This window comes from Paroedura picta, chromosome 4, assembly GCF_049243985.1.
Source record: "Paroedura picta isolate Pp20150507F chromosome 4, Ppicta_v3.0, whole genome shotgun sequence".
NCBI lineage: Eukaryota > Metazoa > Chordata > Lepidosauria > Squamata > Gekkonidae > Paroedura > Paroedura picta.
The window spans coordinates 62,713,112-62,733,413 of NC_135372.1; the positions used below are offsets into that span (position 1 = coordinate 62,713,112).

The 20,302-nt window shown below is 42.2% G+C and overlaps 1 protein-coding gene across 7 annotated transcripts in view; it reads left to right on the forward strand.

Annotated features, from left to right (window-relative positions):
• Positions 1-20,302, forward strand: part of COL24A1 (collagen type XXIV alpha 1 chain) — a 234,520-nt gene that overhangs the window by 203,499 nt on the left and 10,719 nt on the right. For 4 of the 7 annotated variants that reach the window (XM_077333120.1, XM_077333123.1, XM_077333122.1 and 1 more), the window contains 9 exons: positions 2,376-2,483; positions 3,436-3,489; positions 3,752-3,814; positions 6,882-6,923; positions 8,722-8,775; positions 11,131-11,166; positions 17,461-17,496; positions 18,469-18,495; positions 19,650-19,715. In XM_077333120.1, the coding sequence (XP_077189235.1) occupies positions 2,376-2,483; positions 3,436-3,489; positions 3,752-3,814; positions 6,882-6,923; positions 8,722-8,775; positions 11,131-11,166; positions 17,461-17,496; positions 18,469-18,495; positions 19,650-19,715 (486 nt within the window). Of the gene's footprint in view, positions 1-2,375; positions 2,484-3,435; positions 3,490-3,751; positions 3,815-6,795; positions 6,924-8,721; positions 8,776-11,130; positions 11,167-17,460; positions 17,497-18,468; positions 18,496-19,649; positions 19,716-20,302 lie in introns of those variants that run through there. The other 3 variants (XM_077333124.1, XM_077333121.1, XM_077333126.1) reach the window with 3 other exon arrangements.

Consider the following 20,302-nt stretch of genomic DNA (forward strand, 5'->3'; position numbering starts at 1 on the left):
GCAGTCAGCAGGCTGTAGGCCCTCTTTAGCAGGCCCAGCAGCCCTCGTTAGCAGGCCAAGAGGCCTCCATTAGCAGGCCATTAGCAGGCCTCCACCACCACCCTTTACCCAGGGCCCTCTCCCCTTACTTGCTGCTGGCTCCAGGCAGTGAGGTGCATCTGAGAGCAAAGAGGCTAGAGTCCAGGGACGGAGGGCGGGAGCTGCAGGGACAGGGCCAATCAGGGTGCAGCCAGCAAAACTGGCACCCTGATTGGCCCTATTCCAACTTGGACTAGCTTAATTTACTTGTTTTGGAATACAAGACCAGGCAATTCTGCTGAATTCAGCTCTCATTCTTCCTGAAGCAGAAAAAAAAACCTGTATACATTCTTATTTTTAACATCTCTGTAGGTTGGCAGAAAAAAAAACACTAGGGGCCATTCCGCAACGGGATCCATGTTGCAAATTGTTTGCGGAACGAAAAATCGCCATTTTAAATAGTGGAATTCGTCGTTATGCATACCTGCCTTTGTAGTGGAATCCAGTTGCGTTTCTATCGTTTTCCACAGGGTTCCGGTCTCGGCAAAAATCGCTAGCTAGGAAGCGATATTGCTGAGCTGTGTCCCGCCCCTGGCCGTCAAGCAGCCAATGGGCGGCCGTTATGCTCCAAAACAGCCCCTTTCCCTTTAAGGAAGGTTTAAAAAAACACACACACACACGTTGCAACGAATATGCGTTAATTCGTTGCAACGGAGAGACACATCCAGCTAGCAGGTGGTGTTTGAGCTGCCGTTTCATCGTTGCCACGCTCCCCCCGAGTGAAAAAAAAAATCCCCCCCCCCCCACGGGCGCGATTTTCGGCCGAAAACAGTGTGAAAAATAAAGGGAAAATGAACCAGCAAACGGGCCTCTGTGTTGCTTGTGCTTGGTGACTTTAAACAGAGCCGGGGAAGCCTCGCTGGGTAAACAAAGGCTTGCCGGTGCGTTGATCTCCGCTCGCTCGGAGAAAAAAAATGGCGACCGCTTCGCCGGAAGATCAGAGGAGAGAGCCAGGGGGAGGGACTTTGCAGAAACCGCAACAATGGTAATGCACAGAACTTTTCCGCTAGGAGTGTAGCGCTTTCCGGAGGGTGAATCCACTTTTTGGGATTTCCCTGAAAGCGCTACAACGAAGCGCTTTTTGCGGATCAGTTTCAGGAGTGTTGCAGATTGTCAACGACGTTGTGTATAACGGCAAAACTGTAGCGATTTCAATTAGTAACCATTGTGCTATTTTGGACGAATGCAGAACGGACCTAGGTACTTCTTCTCCCCCCCCCCCTCCTCCATCTGTCCAGGAGGAAAGATTCCTTCCTGATAGCCTGGACATTGTAACTTGCTCTTTCTCTAGGTTTCAAAAGATATTTTGAAAACATTGCATTATTTTTTCTTTTAAAGTGCAATGCAAAAATGGCAGTTACAGATTTGCTGATGTCTGGGGAAAGAAAAGTTTAACCAAATGAAAGTAAATTTCAGGATTAATAAATGCATATACTTTAAAAAGTCACTTTTAATACAGATTTGAAGTAATTCTGAATCTCCAACCTAATAAGATATATTAGGAATAAGGAATAAATTATAATAGAAGAAGAGTTGGTTTTTATACCCTGTTTTTCACTGCCCAAAGTGGTCTCAAATTGGCTTAAAATTGTCTTTCCTTCCTTTTCTCGTAATAGACACCCTGTGAGGTAGGTGAAGCTGAGAGGACTGACAGGACTGCTTGGTCAGAACAGCACTATCGTGGCAGGGACAAACCCAAGGTCACCCAGATGGCTGCATGTGGAGGAACAGGGAATCAAACTCAGCTTGCCAGATTCAAAGCCACCACTTTTAACCACCACACTACTTACTTAATTAATTACTTAATTACTTAATATTTTTATACCACCCTTCCATACGGCTCTGGGTGGTTTACATATAACATCGTGGGGAAATTACATAGAACATTGCAACAAATATAACAAATATAACATGTCAACCAGAACAATATTTAAACAGGAACAGGAACATTGACGCAGCCTTGGGTTGGTCAGATTCTTTGGTCATGGGAGGGGTGCCTGGAGGGGCAGTGGGTGTTTTTGGCCTGGTCGGCCTCAAGCAAATGCCTGGTGGAGGAGCTCCCTTTTACAGGCTCTGCGAGATTGTGAGAGAGCTCATTCCACCAGGTGGGGGCCAGGACCGAGAAGGCGCTGACCCTTGTTGAGGTCCGACATGCTTGGGATCCACAGCCAGTTGTAGGTGATGGAGCGTAAGGCTATTTGGGGGGTATATGAACACATCATACAGCATTTCAAAAGAAGCCATTGGGTGTTCCTCTGTCTGAACAATGAGTGTACACATTTTTCCCTGTTTTGTAGGGTGAACGAGGACTTTCAGGGCATCCAGGAAAGCAAGGTAAACGAGGCCTTCCTGGGACACAAGGTGATCAAGGTGCGCCAGGAGATCCCGGCCTGAAAGGGCATGCTGTATGTATCTTCTGTCATTTGTAAAGTAGCTAATATTGTATATAGACTGTGTGCTCCTGGATCTGTTCTTGCTCCTTAGTAGCCAGGTCCAGAAATGCCTTTTATTAGTTGATATACTGTCACCTTTCCTAGAGGGGAAAGACCTATCCAAATGTGTACATGCCTTAATGCAGTCTATATTGAGCTGTCTCTGAAAAGTATTCAGAAGCTACATCACCATAAAATTATTGACAGGGATGAGCCAATATGATCATGTAACTTCTGTTCTGAAACCATTGTATTAGGGTTGCCATGTCCTTTAACACTGCTAACGGGAGATGAGTGGGAGCATTTTGGGAGTGAGGAGGAGTGTCACAACATGCTGACATCACCCAGAAGTGACATCAGCATGTCAGAGATGTTGGTTGGCAGCACTCTGGCTTTTGGCCAAAACTCTAAGGTAGAATTAGTTTCCCCAGAAAATCAGAGTGTCACCCTCTGCCAACAACCCAAGGCTGCTGTCATTTCCAGGTGACATTGGAATATTGCAAGTTCAAGTGAGTTGGGTGGGAGTTCAGGGAGGCGAGGTGTGGGAGACTCACACTGGATCAGTAGACCTGGCAATCCTAAAGTACTAATTCCCAGGAAGTTTCAACTTTAAAGCCCCAAAAGCTCTGAAACCAGAATATCTCAAGGACTGCTTTTATGTGAATATGTCTGTACACATAGGCCCCCCCAGGTAACACACTGCATGTTCCTCTACCATCAGAACTGCAGGGAATGGTTACATAATCCTGGACTTTCTGTACTAATAATGTGGTATTCTTCTTGCAGATATTTTTACCGCATTCCTCTTAGTCTTTTAATAGTATAAATTAAATGTAGTTTTTATTAAATACATTTTGAACCCATTTGGCCAGCATGGAAATAAATGAATCCAAGCAGTAAGTCCTTCTGTCTGCTAATATTACAGGGAGAATCTGGTGATCCAGGTTTGATGGGATTTCAAGGATTCCCAGGTCCTAAGGTATGATCACTTTTGAAGAATTAAGCATGTGTAAGATTTATTAATTTATAAGATTTATTAATTTGAATGGGAGACAGTAACATATAACCTTAGCTCTCCCACTGAAATAAATGCAATTTGAAAATGCTGAAACTTTGCCTGGATTCTGCCTTTAAAAAAATCTGAATTCCAGTCATATGTAATGAGTAATGATTACAAAACAAATATAATATGAAACCAGTTCTGCTGTCAAAATAAATACCTACATGATCTTTATTTTTAGGGTCCTGAAGGCGAACTTGGTTTAATGGGAATTCTAGGACCAAAAGGGCCAGTTGGCCAAATAGTAAGTCTTCTGCACAGCTATAAACTATCAGTCACTCTGTTACTGAATTGCTGCCACAACTTTCCATATGTGTATATAGGGCTGTATGACTGTCTGGTAAAATTTTCTGCTATGCTAGCAAGCAAGAGCATACAAAGGCTTGGTGAACCAGAACTATGAAAAATGTGTGATGATGTGCTGACACGAGGACTGGCCCAACTTTTAGTGATGAAGTCCAGCTCAGATAAAGTGCAGCAATTGTTATTGTATTTTACATATGTAAATATCTATATATACACACCCATTCTTTTTTTTTTTTTAATAGTTTACGTGGGACATAATTATGTAGGGAAAAGATAAAAATAAAATTGAGTTAAAGGAACAAATTATACACTCAGACAAGATGTGGACTACTCTCCTATCAGAGAGGGGAGTCGTAACGGACGTGATGTCAGTCTGTCTCACACCCATTCATATATCTATATATCAAGTAAACAAATGAATCCCTGCAGGCTGAATAAACAGTTTACTGAAAGAACCTCCTAACTGGAGAGTACTAAAGTTCAACACAATTTACAACAACATAATATTCAAAAACCACAGTGGTTCTCAACCTGGGGGTCGGGACCCGTTTGGGGGTCAAACGACCCTTTCACAGGGGTCATGGGGGGGCACCATCCATACAACAGGCTTGTGAGGTAGATCGAGATAGAGCGTTTGTCTGTCTGGAGCAGTGGAAAAGAGCGAGATTGGCATGGTGTGACAAGAGGCAGAACTGAACTGAAAAACCCCGGGTGGGAAAACGATTTATATACAATCATGCCATTGGTCAGTTTTGATTTAATTTCTGTGAAAGAACACTTGCATAACTGGGTGTCACCACAACATGAGGAACTATATTAAAGGGCCATGGCATTTGGAAGGTGGAGAACCACTGAACAAGCAGGTCCTGGTTAATTGTCCTTGTTTCGATAAACTTTGTCAGTGTATAACGTAATCTGCATCAAAATAATAATAAAAATAATATTACACCATTTGTGTAAAGTCTAAAGTAATGAAGAAGATGCATATATCACTAATTTCTCTAAATTCCTCCCCAAAAGAAATTACAGACCTCACAAATGAACGAAAAGAGATATAACTTGCAAATGTTCTCGGTCTCTTCGCCTGTAGGAATGTGCAATGGTAATTGCTCATGCTGTTCACTGTAATTTGGGTTCACAAACTGCGCCCCTTTAACAATTTGGATTAAGATTCAAGTCCTGCAAAAAGAAGCTGCAGACATTGTCACCTTCTTGATTAAATTCAGCTTGGTATCTTAGATGTTTTTTATACATGGCTTCTTGTACTGACTGGTTTACTCTTTTTTGTAAGACTCTGTATTAATTGTCTGTCCCTTTAAAATTTTATACCAGCTTTTTGCTTTAAGAAACTCATCTCTTCTTGCACAGTTTACCTGCTTGTTTTCTATTTAAACTTGTAAATTGGTATGGTAGTTTGAACAGCATGAGCAATGACCACTGTATGTCCCTAGAAGCAGAGAAAACTAGAGCATATCTCTTTTTGTTCATTTGTGAGGTTTGTAATCTCTTTTGGGGAGGAATGTAGTCATTAGTGATTGATTGATTGATTGATTGTCATTAGTGATATCTGCATCGTCTCTGTTCAGACTTTTTGTGAACGGTGTAATATTCAATATCTTTTTTTATTTTGACAACATGTAAGAAATTAATACAGGGAGGGCGGGTGGGAAATGTCGCCACTGGCTGGCAGGAAGAGGGGGCCTGGCACACAGAAGCCTCTTAAATAGGGGGGGCTTGCCCGGCCCCATCTTCCCCACCACCCCTTGCTGCCATGAGAGCTGGTCAGCTGCACTTGGCACCCTTGGCTGCCAGTGCCCTTGCCAGGCCTCCGGTGGCCAGATGTACGCTTGCTCTCTTTTGGCCCCGCTTCACCACATCTTCAATGTCATGGCCTCAGGTGAGTCAGGGCCATCCTTGTGACATCCAAACTGCGTGAAGCAAACTGAATTGTGTGTGTGTGGGTGGGTGGGGAGTTCTCTGTAAATCTTCATTTCAACCTGATTTAGAATCCTGGTGTATGACATAAAGCTTAGTCATGTGGATAAAAATGGAAGGGTGGTGATTTTTTTGAGTCTCTTACCTCATGGTGTTCCTGAGGATCCTCTGTCCCCAGGAGCAGTATTTTGGTAATTATTTTAGACTGCAGGTGAGGTGAAGAAATTCAGTTCCATTGATTGAAATCCCCCCTGCCTATAGGAATTTACCACAGGATCCTAGCCATAGTTTATCCTTGCATCCAGATGTCCCAATCAAGGGCAAATTTTTTTTGGACCATGAAACTTTTATGAATAACTTGCTGGGGGCACCTCATTTTCCCATATCTCCCACAATATTTCTTCTTTCTATTACTTCTTAATACCCTCTTGGAAGCCCCCATATCCTGACCTTTTCCTGTCTTCTTCTCTTCTTCCCATCTACCAACCAACCTTTAAACTCCACCCACTTCTTTAGCTATATTATTTCATTTATGCCTACAAGAGCAACCGAAAGCAGCTTTCTGCATTCTCCATTCCTCCATTTCATCTTCACAACAACCCTGTGAGGCAAGTTAGTCTGAGAATATATAATTGACCCAACATCATCCAGTGAGTTTCCACAGTCGTGTGATTTGAACATGGGTCTTCCAGATCCTAATCTGAAACTAATCACTGTACCACAGTGGCCTTTATGCGGCTGCGTGATCAAGGGTGGGTGACTCATGCAATTCCTATGGTATCAAATTACCCAGTGGTTGTCGGTGAGCCCTAGGTCTAGTGAGTCCTCCCCCAAAAAACAAAATAGCCCTGCAAAGTATTGAGCACCATTTTTCTGTCTTTTAATGACAGAAACAAAGGCTTAAAATATGGAAATACTGGCTGACTCTGCACTCAAATGATTTTTTTTTTTGCTCCTGGTTCTGCTGATTTCTATTCAATTCAGACTCTGATATTGCCAGAAATCTACAACAATCATTTCTCCAACTTGAAAGAGCATTAACCCACCTGCTGTAATCTGCATCCAAATAGACTCTTCTCCCTGGAAACCAGAAAAACCAGTTTTTGCAGGAGGTAATCTCTGAGACTTTTCTCCCCCCTCCCTTGATTTGATTGGTCTCTGCTGATTAGCTAGTTTCCAGAAGGACCAGGCCCTTTAACGTCTGGTGGTTCCATTGCAGGCCTTCCCCTTTAAGTGAACTGATAAGCATGAAGTAAAGATGAGCTGTCCTTACCTTGAGCTGTTTATTCCTTCGGATCTTTTTTAAAAAGTGAATGGGATGTTTTACACTAGGATTTCTTTGTTTAAAAAACAACTGTGTGGAGGCACTTTGTCCCTTATCCCAATCTGCTACATGTGTTTGACGGACGGAAAACGCTTGCAGAAAGCAGTGCAGGAGACTGGGAGAAGGGACAGCAACTGAAGACAGCCACAGATTTGTCTTTAACTCCTTCTGGTAGGAGTGATTAATGCTTCACTTAAGGGGCCAGGAAAATCAGAAAAGCACTTCCACTGCACAGAAGCTTAGACACAATCCAGCTGAAACTGAAATGGAGGAACAGAACAAAGGAGCTATTCCTGCCACATACAAACCAATCAGGAGCAACCTCAGCACAAGGTCAGAGGAGGAGGAGAAGGAGGAGGAGTTGGTTCTTATATGTCGCTTTTCTCTACCAGAAGGAGTCTCAAAGCAGCTTACAGTCACCTTCCCTTTCCTCTCCCCACAACAGACACCCTGTGAGGTGGGTGAGGCTGAGAGAGCCCTGATATCACTGCTCGGTCAGAACAGTTTTATCAGTGCCATGGCGACCCCAAGGTCACCCAGCTGGCTGCATGTGGGGGAGTGCAGAATCAAACCCGGCATGCCAGATTAGAAGTCCACACTCCTAACCACTACACCAAACTGCCATGGGCTTGCGTTTCTTTGATGAAATGGGGAAAATCCGCTCTTCAATATGCTAGGGAGTAAGTAGTTTGACTCCAGTGTCAATGCTCACCTGTGCAGATGAGGGGGGAAATCCTGACTGGCAATCAGTATCAAGTGTAGAAGGCTTTTGTTTATCTGAACCCAACCAGCTTTAAAAGCCCAGTGCAGATAAGCCCACTGTGTGGTCACTAAGCAACGGCTATTGAGGGCATTTATTTTGTAAAACTATAGGCATTGCTATTATTTTGGGAAATTTAATAACCCCCTCCCCCTCTCAAAATATTGGTGTTCATTTTAGATTTCAGATTTTTCTCAAACCTTGGGCATTTTTCAGGTTTGTAGATATATATGTCTTGTTGTTTATGGCTCCAGTCTATGGCTTTAAGTAGCCACAAATTTGGGAAAGTTAAGAATTAGATATATTGTTACTGTGTCTTTTGAGATTGATTGTACTCTTCAAATACATTGTGAACCTTGCAGCTTGTGGTGGTTGTTCTCTCTTTGATCATCAAAGGCTAAGTAAAAATGGCTGAGTAAAGGAGTTTCCTGCTTTAGCAGAACAAGCCTGTACAGTGTAGTCCTATGCAGAGTTACCCCTATCTAAGATCACTGAAATCAACGGGCTTAGACTTGGTAACTGTGCATAGGATTTCACTGTAAATTCATTCTTATTGTCTTGCTGGTAACAAATATCTTTAAGATACATATTGGTTTACTGAAATTTCTTGCAGTACTTAACCACAAGATGAAAATTTATCTTGCATATCCAGAAACAGCATCATTCTTTGAAAGACCAGTAGAATTTCACAGATCTTCGACTAGTGTGGTGTGGGCCAGTTGCAGAACTGTATGTTCATTATATGCTAATATATTGTTATATTGTATTTTCATAGATCTGATTTCATGTACTGTTTTAGCAATTCCTTTGCTTTTTTTGTATTTAGGGAAATACTGGCCCTATTGGTAATGAAGGCATCATAGGCCCAGCAGGCAAACCTGTAAGTGTAGTTTGTTATATCTTTTTAAGATAACCTTATAGCATTTCTCTCATTATGTGAAGGCTTTCCCACTCTAACAGATAAATAGATCAGGCCTCTTTCATATTATATCATGCCTGCAAGACAAATAATGTGAAGGGGGTTTCAGTCAGGGTCAAGGGAATATTCATTTGCAAATCAGTATAAGTAGCCTTTCTAAGAAATAGACAAGTTCTATTCATTTGCATTATCCTTAATTAAAAATGTCTGTTACAAATGCAACTAAGTACTGATGTACCTTAACTAACATTATAGTAACATCTTTCCTGGTCCAGAGCCTAATGTTTCCTATGCACAAAGTTTTCATCTACAGAAAAGTATATGGTTTTAAAACATATTTATTTAATACTGTAAAAAGATATACATTATAAGAAGTGTGTACATAATTGGTATAAGATGAGCATGTCTACCCGAACCATAACAACCCTGTGAAATTATGAACTCTCTCACATTTTGCTGCAAGTTCTCTTCTTTGCACAACCCTTCACCATAATGAGTTTAATCTTAAAGTATCTCGTGTTGGTAGGGTACATGTGTAGATTTCTTACCAGCTAGTCATGAATTTGGGCCTTCTTTTTCGTGCTTCCTGTTCCTATCTGGCTATGGTAATTATATATAAAGCTTGTAAAATTATACAAATTATATGTAAAAAACCTGAAAAAAATTATATGTAAAAACCTGAAGAGCTTTAGGCATGTCAGCTACATAATTTTAACAGTATGATCTCTGGTTTATAGGAAATGTGTCTCTGCAATTTGATTGATACAATTTCAACCACCTGTTTCCAGTTATCTGTTGCCTGTTTACATATCCATTGTGTGTGGAAAATATCTTTCTCTACCTCAAAAACCACTGCTCCCAGTTTATACATCTAGCCTGAAAGATTTTCCCAAAAAGAGGGGCAAAAGTTGTTACACATGCAAATATAAATATACTAGCTTCAAAGCCCGTTCCTAAGAACGGGTCTTGAAAGGGTTCCCCTTCCCTGGCCCCCAGCCAAGCAGGTTAAGGTGGCCTTGGGGGGCAGCTCGCAGCCAGATCAAGTGGGGCGGATGGTGGCTGGTCAGTCACTATGGTGACTGGGATGGTGGCTGGGCAGTCACATATTGTCACTATGGTTGTTTGGCATAAAGCTGCAACAATAAACTTACCTACTTATAGGTAACCCATAGATAAGAAGAATGCCTAATCTATCCTTAGTTCCTAATGCCAGTGATAGTTTGCACTGAAAGTCTGTAGAAGTTGAGAGATTTATGGAGGACTAGCAATCAAGCCCGCTGCAGCTAAATGCAGCTCCGCGCGGCTGCCAGGGGTTCCTTTGCGGGCGGGCTGAAGCAGCAAGAGGCACTTCGCGCCTCTCGCAGCGTTGGCCCGCCGGGCAGGGAGCCCCCGGCAGCCGCGGTCCGCGCGGCTGCCGGGGGTTCCCTTTGCTTCGCGCCTCCCGACGCGTCAGGCCGCCCTCAAGGAAGCAACTGCGAGCCGCGCTCCGCGCAGCTCACAGTTGCTTCCTTCAGCAGGTTAGGAATCGGCCGGGCCAATCGGCAGGCGCTTCACGCCTGCCGATTGGCCCGGCCGATGGTCTGTCAGGAGGAAGGGGCCAATCCGGCCCCTTCCTCATCACGGACAAAGCCCTCCACCTGAGGGCTTAGCGAATTATTTAGTCCGCGGCGCCCGCGGCGCCGCGGGCGTGTTAAGGATAGTAGTTATTCTTCCACCTGGCCAGTTGTGCAGTTGGTGAAAGACTGTATTATTGAATTGTATTGAATTAGTCCGTTCTTCAAAAACCCACTTCCAGATGAAGATCTCTTTGAACTGCTACTAATAAATCTCCCAAATACCTTAGTATTAATATTCTAGTGTCCAATGAGAAATCACAGAACAGTTCAGGGTATAATTATAATGTGTTATGCTTAGAAACATCCAAAAGGTCAATGTTGGGTCTCTCCCCAGTAGTGGGGGATTGTCTTCCACCTAAGACATGCGTATTCACACAAAGGCTCAGTGGTTTATGAATAAGTGAATAATCCATTATTTTATTGTAAACTTTTTTGCAAATCTTAACTAACTTTAAATATATGTAGTGTACAGTAATCTAGAATAGACAAAAATGGCTGATGGTTTTTAAAATACTATAATGTGTCAATTCTGTTTACCCTAGAACAAAAATATAGTTCCAGTGGTCTATAGATGTCTTTGGATGTGATATGAATGTCATTTTTCATACAATTATTCAAATATTTGTAAGTTCTAAACAAGTGCTTGTAGCAATTGAGAAGATGAAGAATGAAGACAGCTCTTTTTCATTTTTGTGTTTAGGGCCCCAGAGGTGATAAAGGATCCAGAGGTGAAATCGTAAGTCAAAAGAACATTAATACTTACATTAAAATGGTTTAAGGTTACTTAACTTAGAATGTAAAGACTTTTAGGCTCTAGAGTAGGGATGTGCATTTAGCTATATCAAATTTGAAAAATACTTTATTGGTATTTCAGTTGCATAAACATCTGAGGATTTTTTTAGCTATCCAAAATAGCTGTGCCCCAAAATTCCCCCAAATAGTTAGGATTTTTCAGGACCACTGAATAGCCAAAGTTAAAGGGCTAGTGATTTCAGTCCCTTTAAATACCTTTCGGGTGCACTTGTGGCTCATAGAAGGTGTTTAAAGGAACTGGAAGTCCTTACAATGCATTTTTCCATCATTGAAAACAATGGAGGATGAGGGTACCTTCTTTGAGCGCCCATAGAATTGGACCCCTGGTCCAATCTTTTTGAAACTTGGGGGGTTTTGAGAAGCAGCTACAGAGCAAATTTGGTGTCTTGACTACCAAAAAAAAAAAAAAAACAGGGGGAGGGGCAACTTCCAGATATCCCTGGATTACTTCTCCATTACACCTTAGGAGAAACATTGACTATATGGGTTCACAGAGGGCACATTTCCGCACCTGTTAAATGTCGTAAAATGCTTACCTTACCAAGTTGTTATATTCTGGCCCCTCCATATGGCGTTGCCCACATCCAGCATCTGGGCAGTAACCAGCTAGCTACAACCTCCATTTTAAAGCACTAGTTGGGGAATCGCATAAGGTGGATTCACCAACCTATTTAGCTCTAGCTACCAGAGGGCAACCAGCAGAGGGAAGGTATGGAGGCTCAAACACACTAGAGTCGCTTGCCTCGTCCTGCCCTCACACTCACCTCCCTCTCCCTTGTTCCCGGAGACAGGCATTTCTTTTTTTAAATGGCTTACTTCCTGGAGCAACGAATAGGCAAACAAGCGTGCAGGCAATACCAGAAATAAAATAATTTTTTTTCAAAGTTTTAACATAAAGCATGGCTCTTGAAAGTTTTCTCCACCCCCAATATCAGGAACGTGATATTAATTTTTAAATGTCTCAAAGGATTCGTGATCCCATAAGGGGTGACATTCAAAAAGCACTATGCATCTATGATTAGATGCATGGGGATTTCAACGGAGAAGTATGCATTAAAAGAAATTAGCGGGCATTCAGAGACCTTTAAAATATGGAGAAAAGGGTTTGGTTACCTGCATTGATTGACAGGCGGAAGCACAATGTGTATAAGGCACATTGCTCTCTTCTGCCATTTCCAGCAGCAGTTGTGGAGGGTGAGACGTGTGAAAAGTCGCAGACAAAGGTGAGACAACAGAAAAGGTGAAGAGGGGCTTAGAAGCACAAAAATATTTAGCGCTTTGCCATTCAGCAGGCATAACACATTTTTAACTGATGTACGGAAATTGCACAGGTATAATAAAACTGAAAAAAATTGGGATTTCTGAAAAATCTCAAATCTGAATACCATACCGGCATTGGGATTTGGAATATCAGAAAATATAGATTTTGGGGGGTTCAGTTTACTCAAACTGATTAAGAAATACAGTGACTAGGAAGAAAAGTACCCCAAATTTAGCCTAGAAGAGGAATAGTTGGTTTTAATACCCTTCTTTTCACTGCCCGAAGGACTCTCTTCCTCTCCCCCCACAACAGAAGCTGCCACTCGTAACCACTGTACCACGCTGGCTCTGTGTTAACCTAAGCATTCCAACATCACAGTTAATTAGATACGTTTGAAGATTTTGGTCTTGAATCTTTGTACTGTGTTGCGAGTGGGGATAAAGAGAAGGGGTTAAGAATATTACATGACAGTCTAATATTGTCCAGGTGGATAGCCATGGTGGTCTGAAGCAGCAGAACAATATTTGAGTCCAGTGGCACCTTTAAGACCAACAGTTTTATTCAAGCTATAACCTTTTGTGTGTATGCTTCATATACTGTAAAACAGAATTTCCTCAACCTTATATATAGATTGGGGGGGGGGGAGTGATAATTGCCAGGAAGGACTAGCTAGGGTCAAGAGTAACCTATCTGAAGAAGTGTGATTGCACATAAAAGCTTGTACAGTGAGTAAAACTTTGTTGGTCTTAAAGGTGTCACTGGACTCAAACTTTATTCTAATGTTGTATTTGACATGCATTTCAGATCATAGTACAGATGTATTAGAACAGCACAACACTTCAGGGCAAGTTTGAATTTTAAAAATTAATTATTGTTTTTAAATACTGTGACATAAACACCCAGCTTCCAGTCAATGAATCTTTCCATGGAATTTCAGTGGAAAATGAACATCTCTGTGCCACTGAATAACTTCCTTTTGCCTTTGAAATTCTGCACAACTGGCAATGAGTGGTTTCCCTCTTTGATGAATTCATTGCATGAGACACTTGTCAGAAGAAAAGTGTTGGCAGCACAAAACCATTAACGTAGTCTCTACAGCCAGGAAAGAGCTTTAGTCCTAATAATTATCACAAATAACGGAGATCAAATAATTTTAATTCCGTTCTGAATTTATTCTTTGAAGGAGAGGAATGCTGTTGGCATTCCTATTAGATTCTCTGTGACTTTCAAGCAGTAGTCTGGTTTGTGATGGAGATTAAGTTGCATACATTTGAATTTCTTTGTCTTTTCTTGTATAAGAGAATGTTTATAAATGAGTTGTGCTCTTCAGAACAGCATTATTGTACTGCTCTAAGGCCCAGGTCAGAGATACTACATTAGATGCCCCATTCATGTTTTGAAAAGTCAGTGAGCCATCTTGAGCAAGAGAGCAGCAAGTAGATAGTCACCTGAAGGCCATAGTTGACACACAGGGGCTTAAGTTAGAGGATTGTCCTTTAGATAGGTCTGTCTTGGGCACTGAAGGGATTTAAAGGCCATAACTAGTATCCTGAATTTGACTTAGAAACAAACTAGACAATATAAGACCCCAGGTAAGTGTTCTTCTCTCAAGATCTGGAGTCTCTACTTTGCTTTTTAGAAGAAGAAGAGTTGGTTTTTATATGCCGCTTTTCTTTACCCGAAGGAGGCTCAAAGCGGCTTACATTCAGCTTCCCTTTCCTCTTCCCACAACAGTCTTCCAACTTCTGTCGGTCTTGGATTTTTTCTTCCTTCTCTGCCTTTTTCAATCCTCTCCCACCTACCCCCCTCCAAGAAAAGAAAGAGGTTCCGTGCTTGGCTTCTCCCCCCCCCCTTCAAGAAAAGAAAGAAAGAGGCTTGGTTCCCCCCCCCTTCTGAACTACCCTAACCACGTGCAGAAGACTTTCCTGTTTCAATGGGGGGGGGGGGGAAGATCCGAGTTCAAAGCGATCTGAATTCAACAGGATTGACAATGGAATAAACGAAGTACAGACTCTGCCCTGGTTTTTAAAGCCCCCAGTATAGTGTAGATCTTCTGTGACTTGCCGGATTAACTTCCTGCATTGCTGATGTGGAGAGGCAGTCTGTCCCTGATTGGCTGGGCATCAGTTCAAAGACTTCCTGGTTCCCGGTTGCAGGGTCTCCCACCCAAGACTTATTTTTGCCTTGTTTTAAAGTAATTGCACTCCAGAAGCCCACACTTCTCTCAGCAGAGATTGGCCTTCTGGATTTATTTCCCGCTGTGAGGCTGCTGTCTCCAATCCTCTCCCCCCCTCCACTCATTCAGGAAAAGAAAGAGCCTCCTTCTGGGCTTGGCTCCCCTCCCCGCTATGAGCTTCCCAATCAAATGCAGAACACTTTCTGTTTCAATTCAGGGATGGGGGTGGGGGAAATAGGAAGGAGGAAGACCCAGGTTCAAATGGATCTGAATTCAGCAGGATCGACAATGGAAAAAACAAAGCAAGTGCAGAATCAGCACTGGATGGCAGAGAGGCTGCTATCAGCAGATTATCCATCTCCCAAAAAGGTTGGAACTGTCCCTGGAGGCATGGCTAAGAACCAGTGAGGTAGCCGTATTACAATGGCTGGATCCTTTGGCTGTTAATTTTCACCTGTTTGACTATTGCCACATTTTGTTTAATAAACCAGTTATTTAACTTTGGCTGTGTCTTCATCCATTGAGGCTGGTCTTATGCCTGGGAACACCCCACCAAATAGAAGGGTGCTACTAATAAGGATGAGGGGTGAGGGGTGCACTGGGCCCACCCTAGTTTGGATCCAGAGTGCTGGTATCTGAAAAGCTTTTGACTGCCCTAGAGTTATGAGGAGCAGGAGAGAGCCACCCTCCTCCTCCACAGCTTCTACTTTCCCCAACAGCATAATAAACATTTGTTGATTTACAGTATATTTTTATTTAACTTCATTTATTTAACCTCCTTTACATGTTCTTAAGTTACGCTCTTGCATTTAAGTATCCTGTCATGCTCAGAGTTAAAGTAGCTGAAGGTTTTTTCTTTGGGTATTACTGGATTTAGTGATTTTTTTAAAAAATACGGCTTAACTGATGAAGAATCTTAGTTTGGAAGACTGTTTTGTGTTCTTTTTAAAATGTAAACTGTCATATCACAAATGGGCAGAGCAAATCCTATGCTCCTGTTACACCAGCAGCCCACTATTGTTGGCATAATGCAGCCATAGTATAGTTAATATTCTTTAGCAGAGAAGCTTTAAAAAAACCCTAGGTATTGCTTTGAATACCAGAGGATTTATCAACATATCCAGAATCTACTAATTATGGTGCTGCATAACAACACTCACACAGTAGCCACACATGAGAGGAACCAGTTTACACATAGAATATGACTCCCTTTCATCTTGCAGATTGCAATTCCTTTGTCAGAAAAACAAGCTGAGAAAGGAGTCATTCCAAGCACACCAGCTAGATAACTATGATATTTGGAATGTTTGTCACTTGTGAGCTTTAGTCCAAACAATAAACTAAATTCCAAATCAGTATATGAGAATTTTAATCAAAGTGTGTTCAGGATTTCTATTATTCTGTGTACAAGGTAGTTTCAGATTGCATACCCCGGTCCATACACTTAATGAGGCAGTGGCTGGAATACAGCTTCAATGAAGCTGTAGTAATTGCTCCTTCTCGGGTAGCTACAAGCAGCTATCAGTTCTTCACCTCACACTTTGGGCAAGGAGCTAACCAGTTACCCTCAAGGGAATGCAGTATCTTGGCGGGGGCGGGGGGAGTATAAGAATCAAAATTCAATGAGGTACTGCAAGGAGATAAGAGTGAATGAGCAGCTGCAGCTCTCTGTCTCCATGTCCTAAATAGCAGAGGGATGGAAGCAATTTTATCTCTAGCAACTTTTGGAATCATTGGTGGTAGCAGCTGCAGGAAGGCTTCTTCCCACATGATATTTTGTTAAGATTTAAACCATGAACACAAATGGCATCTTGTTATGTAACAGGAGTAGACATTTTCCTTTTAAAGAGGAATCAAGGTATGATCCATTCCTAGACAAGTACTTGCCAGTATGAACCAGGTAAAATACTGCTTCTTTCTGCATGCTTGTTCAATATTCTAAAATAGACTTAAGGCTAATATTTGCATATCCTTAACACGCCCGCAGCGCCACGGGCGCCGTGGACTAAATAATTCGTTAAGGGCTTGGTGGGAGGGCATTGTCCGTGATGAGGAAGGGGCCTGATTGGCCCCTTCCTCCGGACAGACCATCGCTTTGCGCCTGCCGATTGGCCCGGCCGATTCCCGCCCTGCTGACAAGGAAGCAACTGCGAGCCACGCAGAGCACGGCTCGCAGTTGCTCCCTTGATGGCGGCCTGACACGTCGGGAGGCACAAAGCGCCTCCGACGTGTCAGGCCGCAGGCAAGGGAGCCCCCGGCAGCCGCGCAGAGCGCGGCTGCCGAGGGCTCCCTGGTCTAGCGCCCGCTGTATTTAGATTACAGCGGTCTTGATTACTAGTAGTTTATATAAGTAGCTAACAAATCATAATATAATACAAAATAGTTAACATACTTTTAAATCAATTTACATCATATATTAACTGGACCTGTATCTGTTATTATATTTAATTACTTCTAAATGCTACTCTATGGAGCTGACTGGATAAAAATATAGCATGTCAGTATCCAATCCTAATGAGCAGGCACCTTTTATCAAGAAACTTCCTCACTTTTTAAAAAGCCCACATCAGGAACTCTTAGGAATGCTCAAATAGTCTTTAGCAACACTGAAAAATCTTTGTTAAGGTCAAAACTAGTAGACAATAGCTCTTGCCCCACCGGTCTTTTTTGTAGCTAATCCAATACATAAATTATATTTTTCTGCTGGTTTTAAGTAAATTACATTGCAAACAGGAATATGGCTCTTTAAATATATATGTGTATAATCTCTTTTTACTTAGGGTCCTCGTGGACCAAGAGGTTATCCAGGTCTACCTGTAAGTAAATAACTATTAGTATTATCATAACATACAATTATGTCTGTGCTTCCGATGACATTTATGTATTTATATTTTATTTTCTTAGATTTTTATACCATCCTCCCATATGGCCCAGGGCCAAAGCCTCCAATTAGCCCGCAGTGGGGGATATGCACCCAGTAGGGAGAGGGCACTCACCCACTCAGGGCTAATTGCTGGTCTTCATTCCCCTTCTCTTCCCTGCCACTTTTGGCCACTTACCAGGCCAGGACAAGAGCCAACCTCACTCCTTGGCAAGATGCCCAAGGTAAGATGGGACAGCGGGTTCAGACCTGGTCATGGTGGCTTGGCTCACCTGACTGGGCTGCTCCAGTCCACACATATCCTCCTAGTCATGGTAGCCAGGGGGTAGCCAGAGGACTACCCCCTGCTCCCCAGCTGCCTGCTTGGGTCCTGGCCTGGTCATGCTTGGCGGCGATGTGGGAGGAAGGCCAGCCCAGCTAGCCGGCTGGGCCACTCTGGTTCTGATGACACCTCCCACCCATCTGGGACCAGTGCAAGGAGCGACAGTCTATGCTTGGCAGCACCATGGGCAGAGGGCCAGCCCTGACTGGGCTGCTCCTGTTGACGCCACTTCTCATACACTGGGCATGGGGGAGGAGGATGGCCATGTTTGGTGGTGCCACAAATTGAGGACAGGCCCCAGTGTTCTTGCCACCTGCCCAGTTCCAGTCCCACCGGGATGGGGGGGAGCCTGCCAAACATGCAGGCCCCACAGCCGGAGGGCTGGCCCAGGTGATCCTGCTGGGCTACTCCAGTACCCATGCTACCTCCTGCTCCCTGTGGACCTGGGTGGCAGGAGTCTGATCACTTGGGCTAGGCCCGTTGCATTCCTGAATACAACAGGCTTCACTGCTAGCTAATATAAATATGACTGCATAGTAATAAGAAATCAGGCTTCTTGTATTTCTTTTTCCTGCTATTTTCTAGGGTCCACCTGGAGCACCAGGTTCAAGAGTAAGTTATATATGTCTCCTGTGATTATGATAGTGTTAGATACAGAGCTGAGATTCAGTCCTTTGAGATATTCAACCAAATAATTTTCCTTAGATATGTACTTGAATTGACCAAGAGTGTTGTTACCAAGCTCCTATTCATTTCACTAAAGGATGTATGGGAAGAAATTCTGAAGAACTCTACTCACTAATTCAGCTAGGCTTGCCAACAGGCCATGAGAAAAATTCCTGTTTTTTAATAGAGACTTAATTAGGTATTATATATCAAGTGGTGTTTACTTCCATGCCATGAAAAATGTTTAACAAGCCATTTCTTCACTTTAAGTGTGTGTTAAAGGGACAGGATGTTTGTCTTCAGGCATGCTGGGCACCATATACCCAATTGACTCAAAGTTTCAGTGCTAAAGTCTCTGATATTTAGTCTATTTTCTTTTTTAGCAGTGACATTTATAAAAACACACTTTGTATAGGCATCACTAAGTAGAAATCATCCTTTGTGTCAGTCTCTTCAAATATGGGTACTCTTTAGGAACATTTCCATTACATTATTCTTCCACCTGAAGCTTTTCCAGAACATTCTTCTCCCACCTGGAATGGGGAGCAAAAAGCAGGGGTTTAAACCACTGATTTCTGCTCTCCATGAACCACCATAAACTGCATCAAGATTTGTGAAAATTCATGACTGTTCTTCAGTTCATTAACATTGCTTCAGCCAAATCAGCCAAAATTCATGTCCATTTCTATTCTTGGAAATTTTTGGTAAAATATGTCACTTCTAAAAGGCTCCCCTCCCTCCTGTTTGGTAACATTCTGTTCATTTTAATCAATATCTAATCTCAACTTTAATCCACCATTGGAACTCTTAATGTGTAACATACTTTATGGATGTTCCCCTGCATTCCAAGACATGAATGCACATTGATTTCTCCTGAATAGAAATGGCAATCATAGGTGTCCCAGAATCACCTTACCTATTGAAACGTATAGGGAAATGTGGCATTCTGTGATCTGATAGTCCCCTTGCTTGAGAGTCCCATACAAAACAACTCTTATGTGGTAATAATATTATAATTATGTAGAAACCTTTGGAAAATGTACAATAATTTTTGAAGCTCCGTTTGTTGATTACGCTGCTATTTTTTTAATTATATACAGAGGCAAATTGATATCAATGCTGCTATTCAAGGCTTGATTGATTCAAATGCTGCATTGCAGATGGAGGTACTCACACATTCTCTATGCTTTTCATTTAAATTTCAAAGACAACCTGCTTATTCATAAAGAGTTTATTTACCACATACCTACACATTTGCTATGTATTTGAGTATTTTATCTTCCCAACGAAGAATCATTTGTCTTCCCAATGAAGAATCAAAGGGGCTTACAAAATAACAATTTAAACAAATGGAATAGACTCCCCCTTCCCCCAAAAAAGGAGTAAACTGCTTGGCATGAAAAAGTAATGCATAGTATAAGTATAAAGTTAGCTCAACATAGAGAATCACATTTTTAAATAAGTGAAAGTAACCCAAACAGTATTTATATTATTTAATATACAATATGGTAAAATTTGTTGATATATTAAAGAGTGTAGATTTGACTACCCAGCTAAAACTCAGTTTTGCATGTGAATCTTGGAGGCTTTACACCTAAATACTAAAAGCATTATGCAATACTAGTCAATTTGAAACATGCATTAAAATACCAAGTGCTGTTTTGTTTGTGGGGCAGAAACCTAAGATAAGTTCTGAATGTGCAAAGCATAATTGATAGCATTACTGTTTTCTCATAACTTTTATCTACAATTG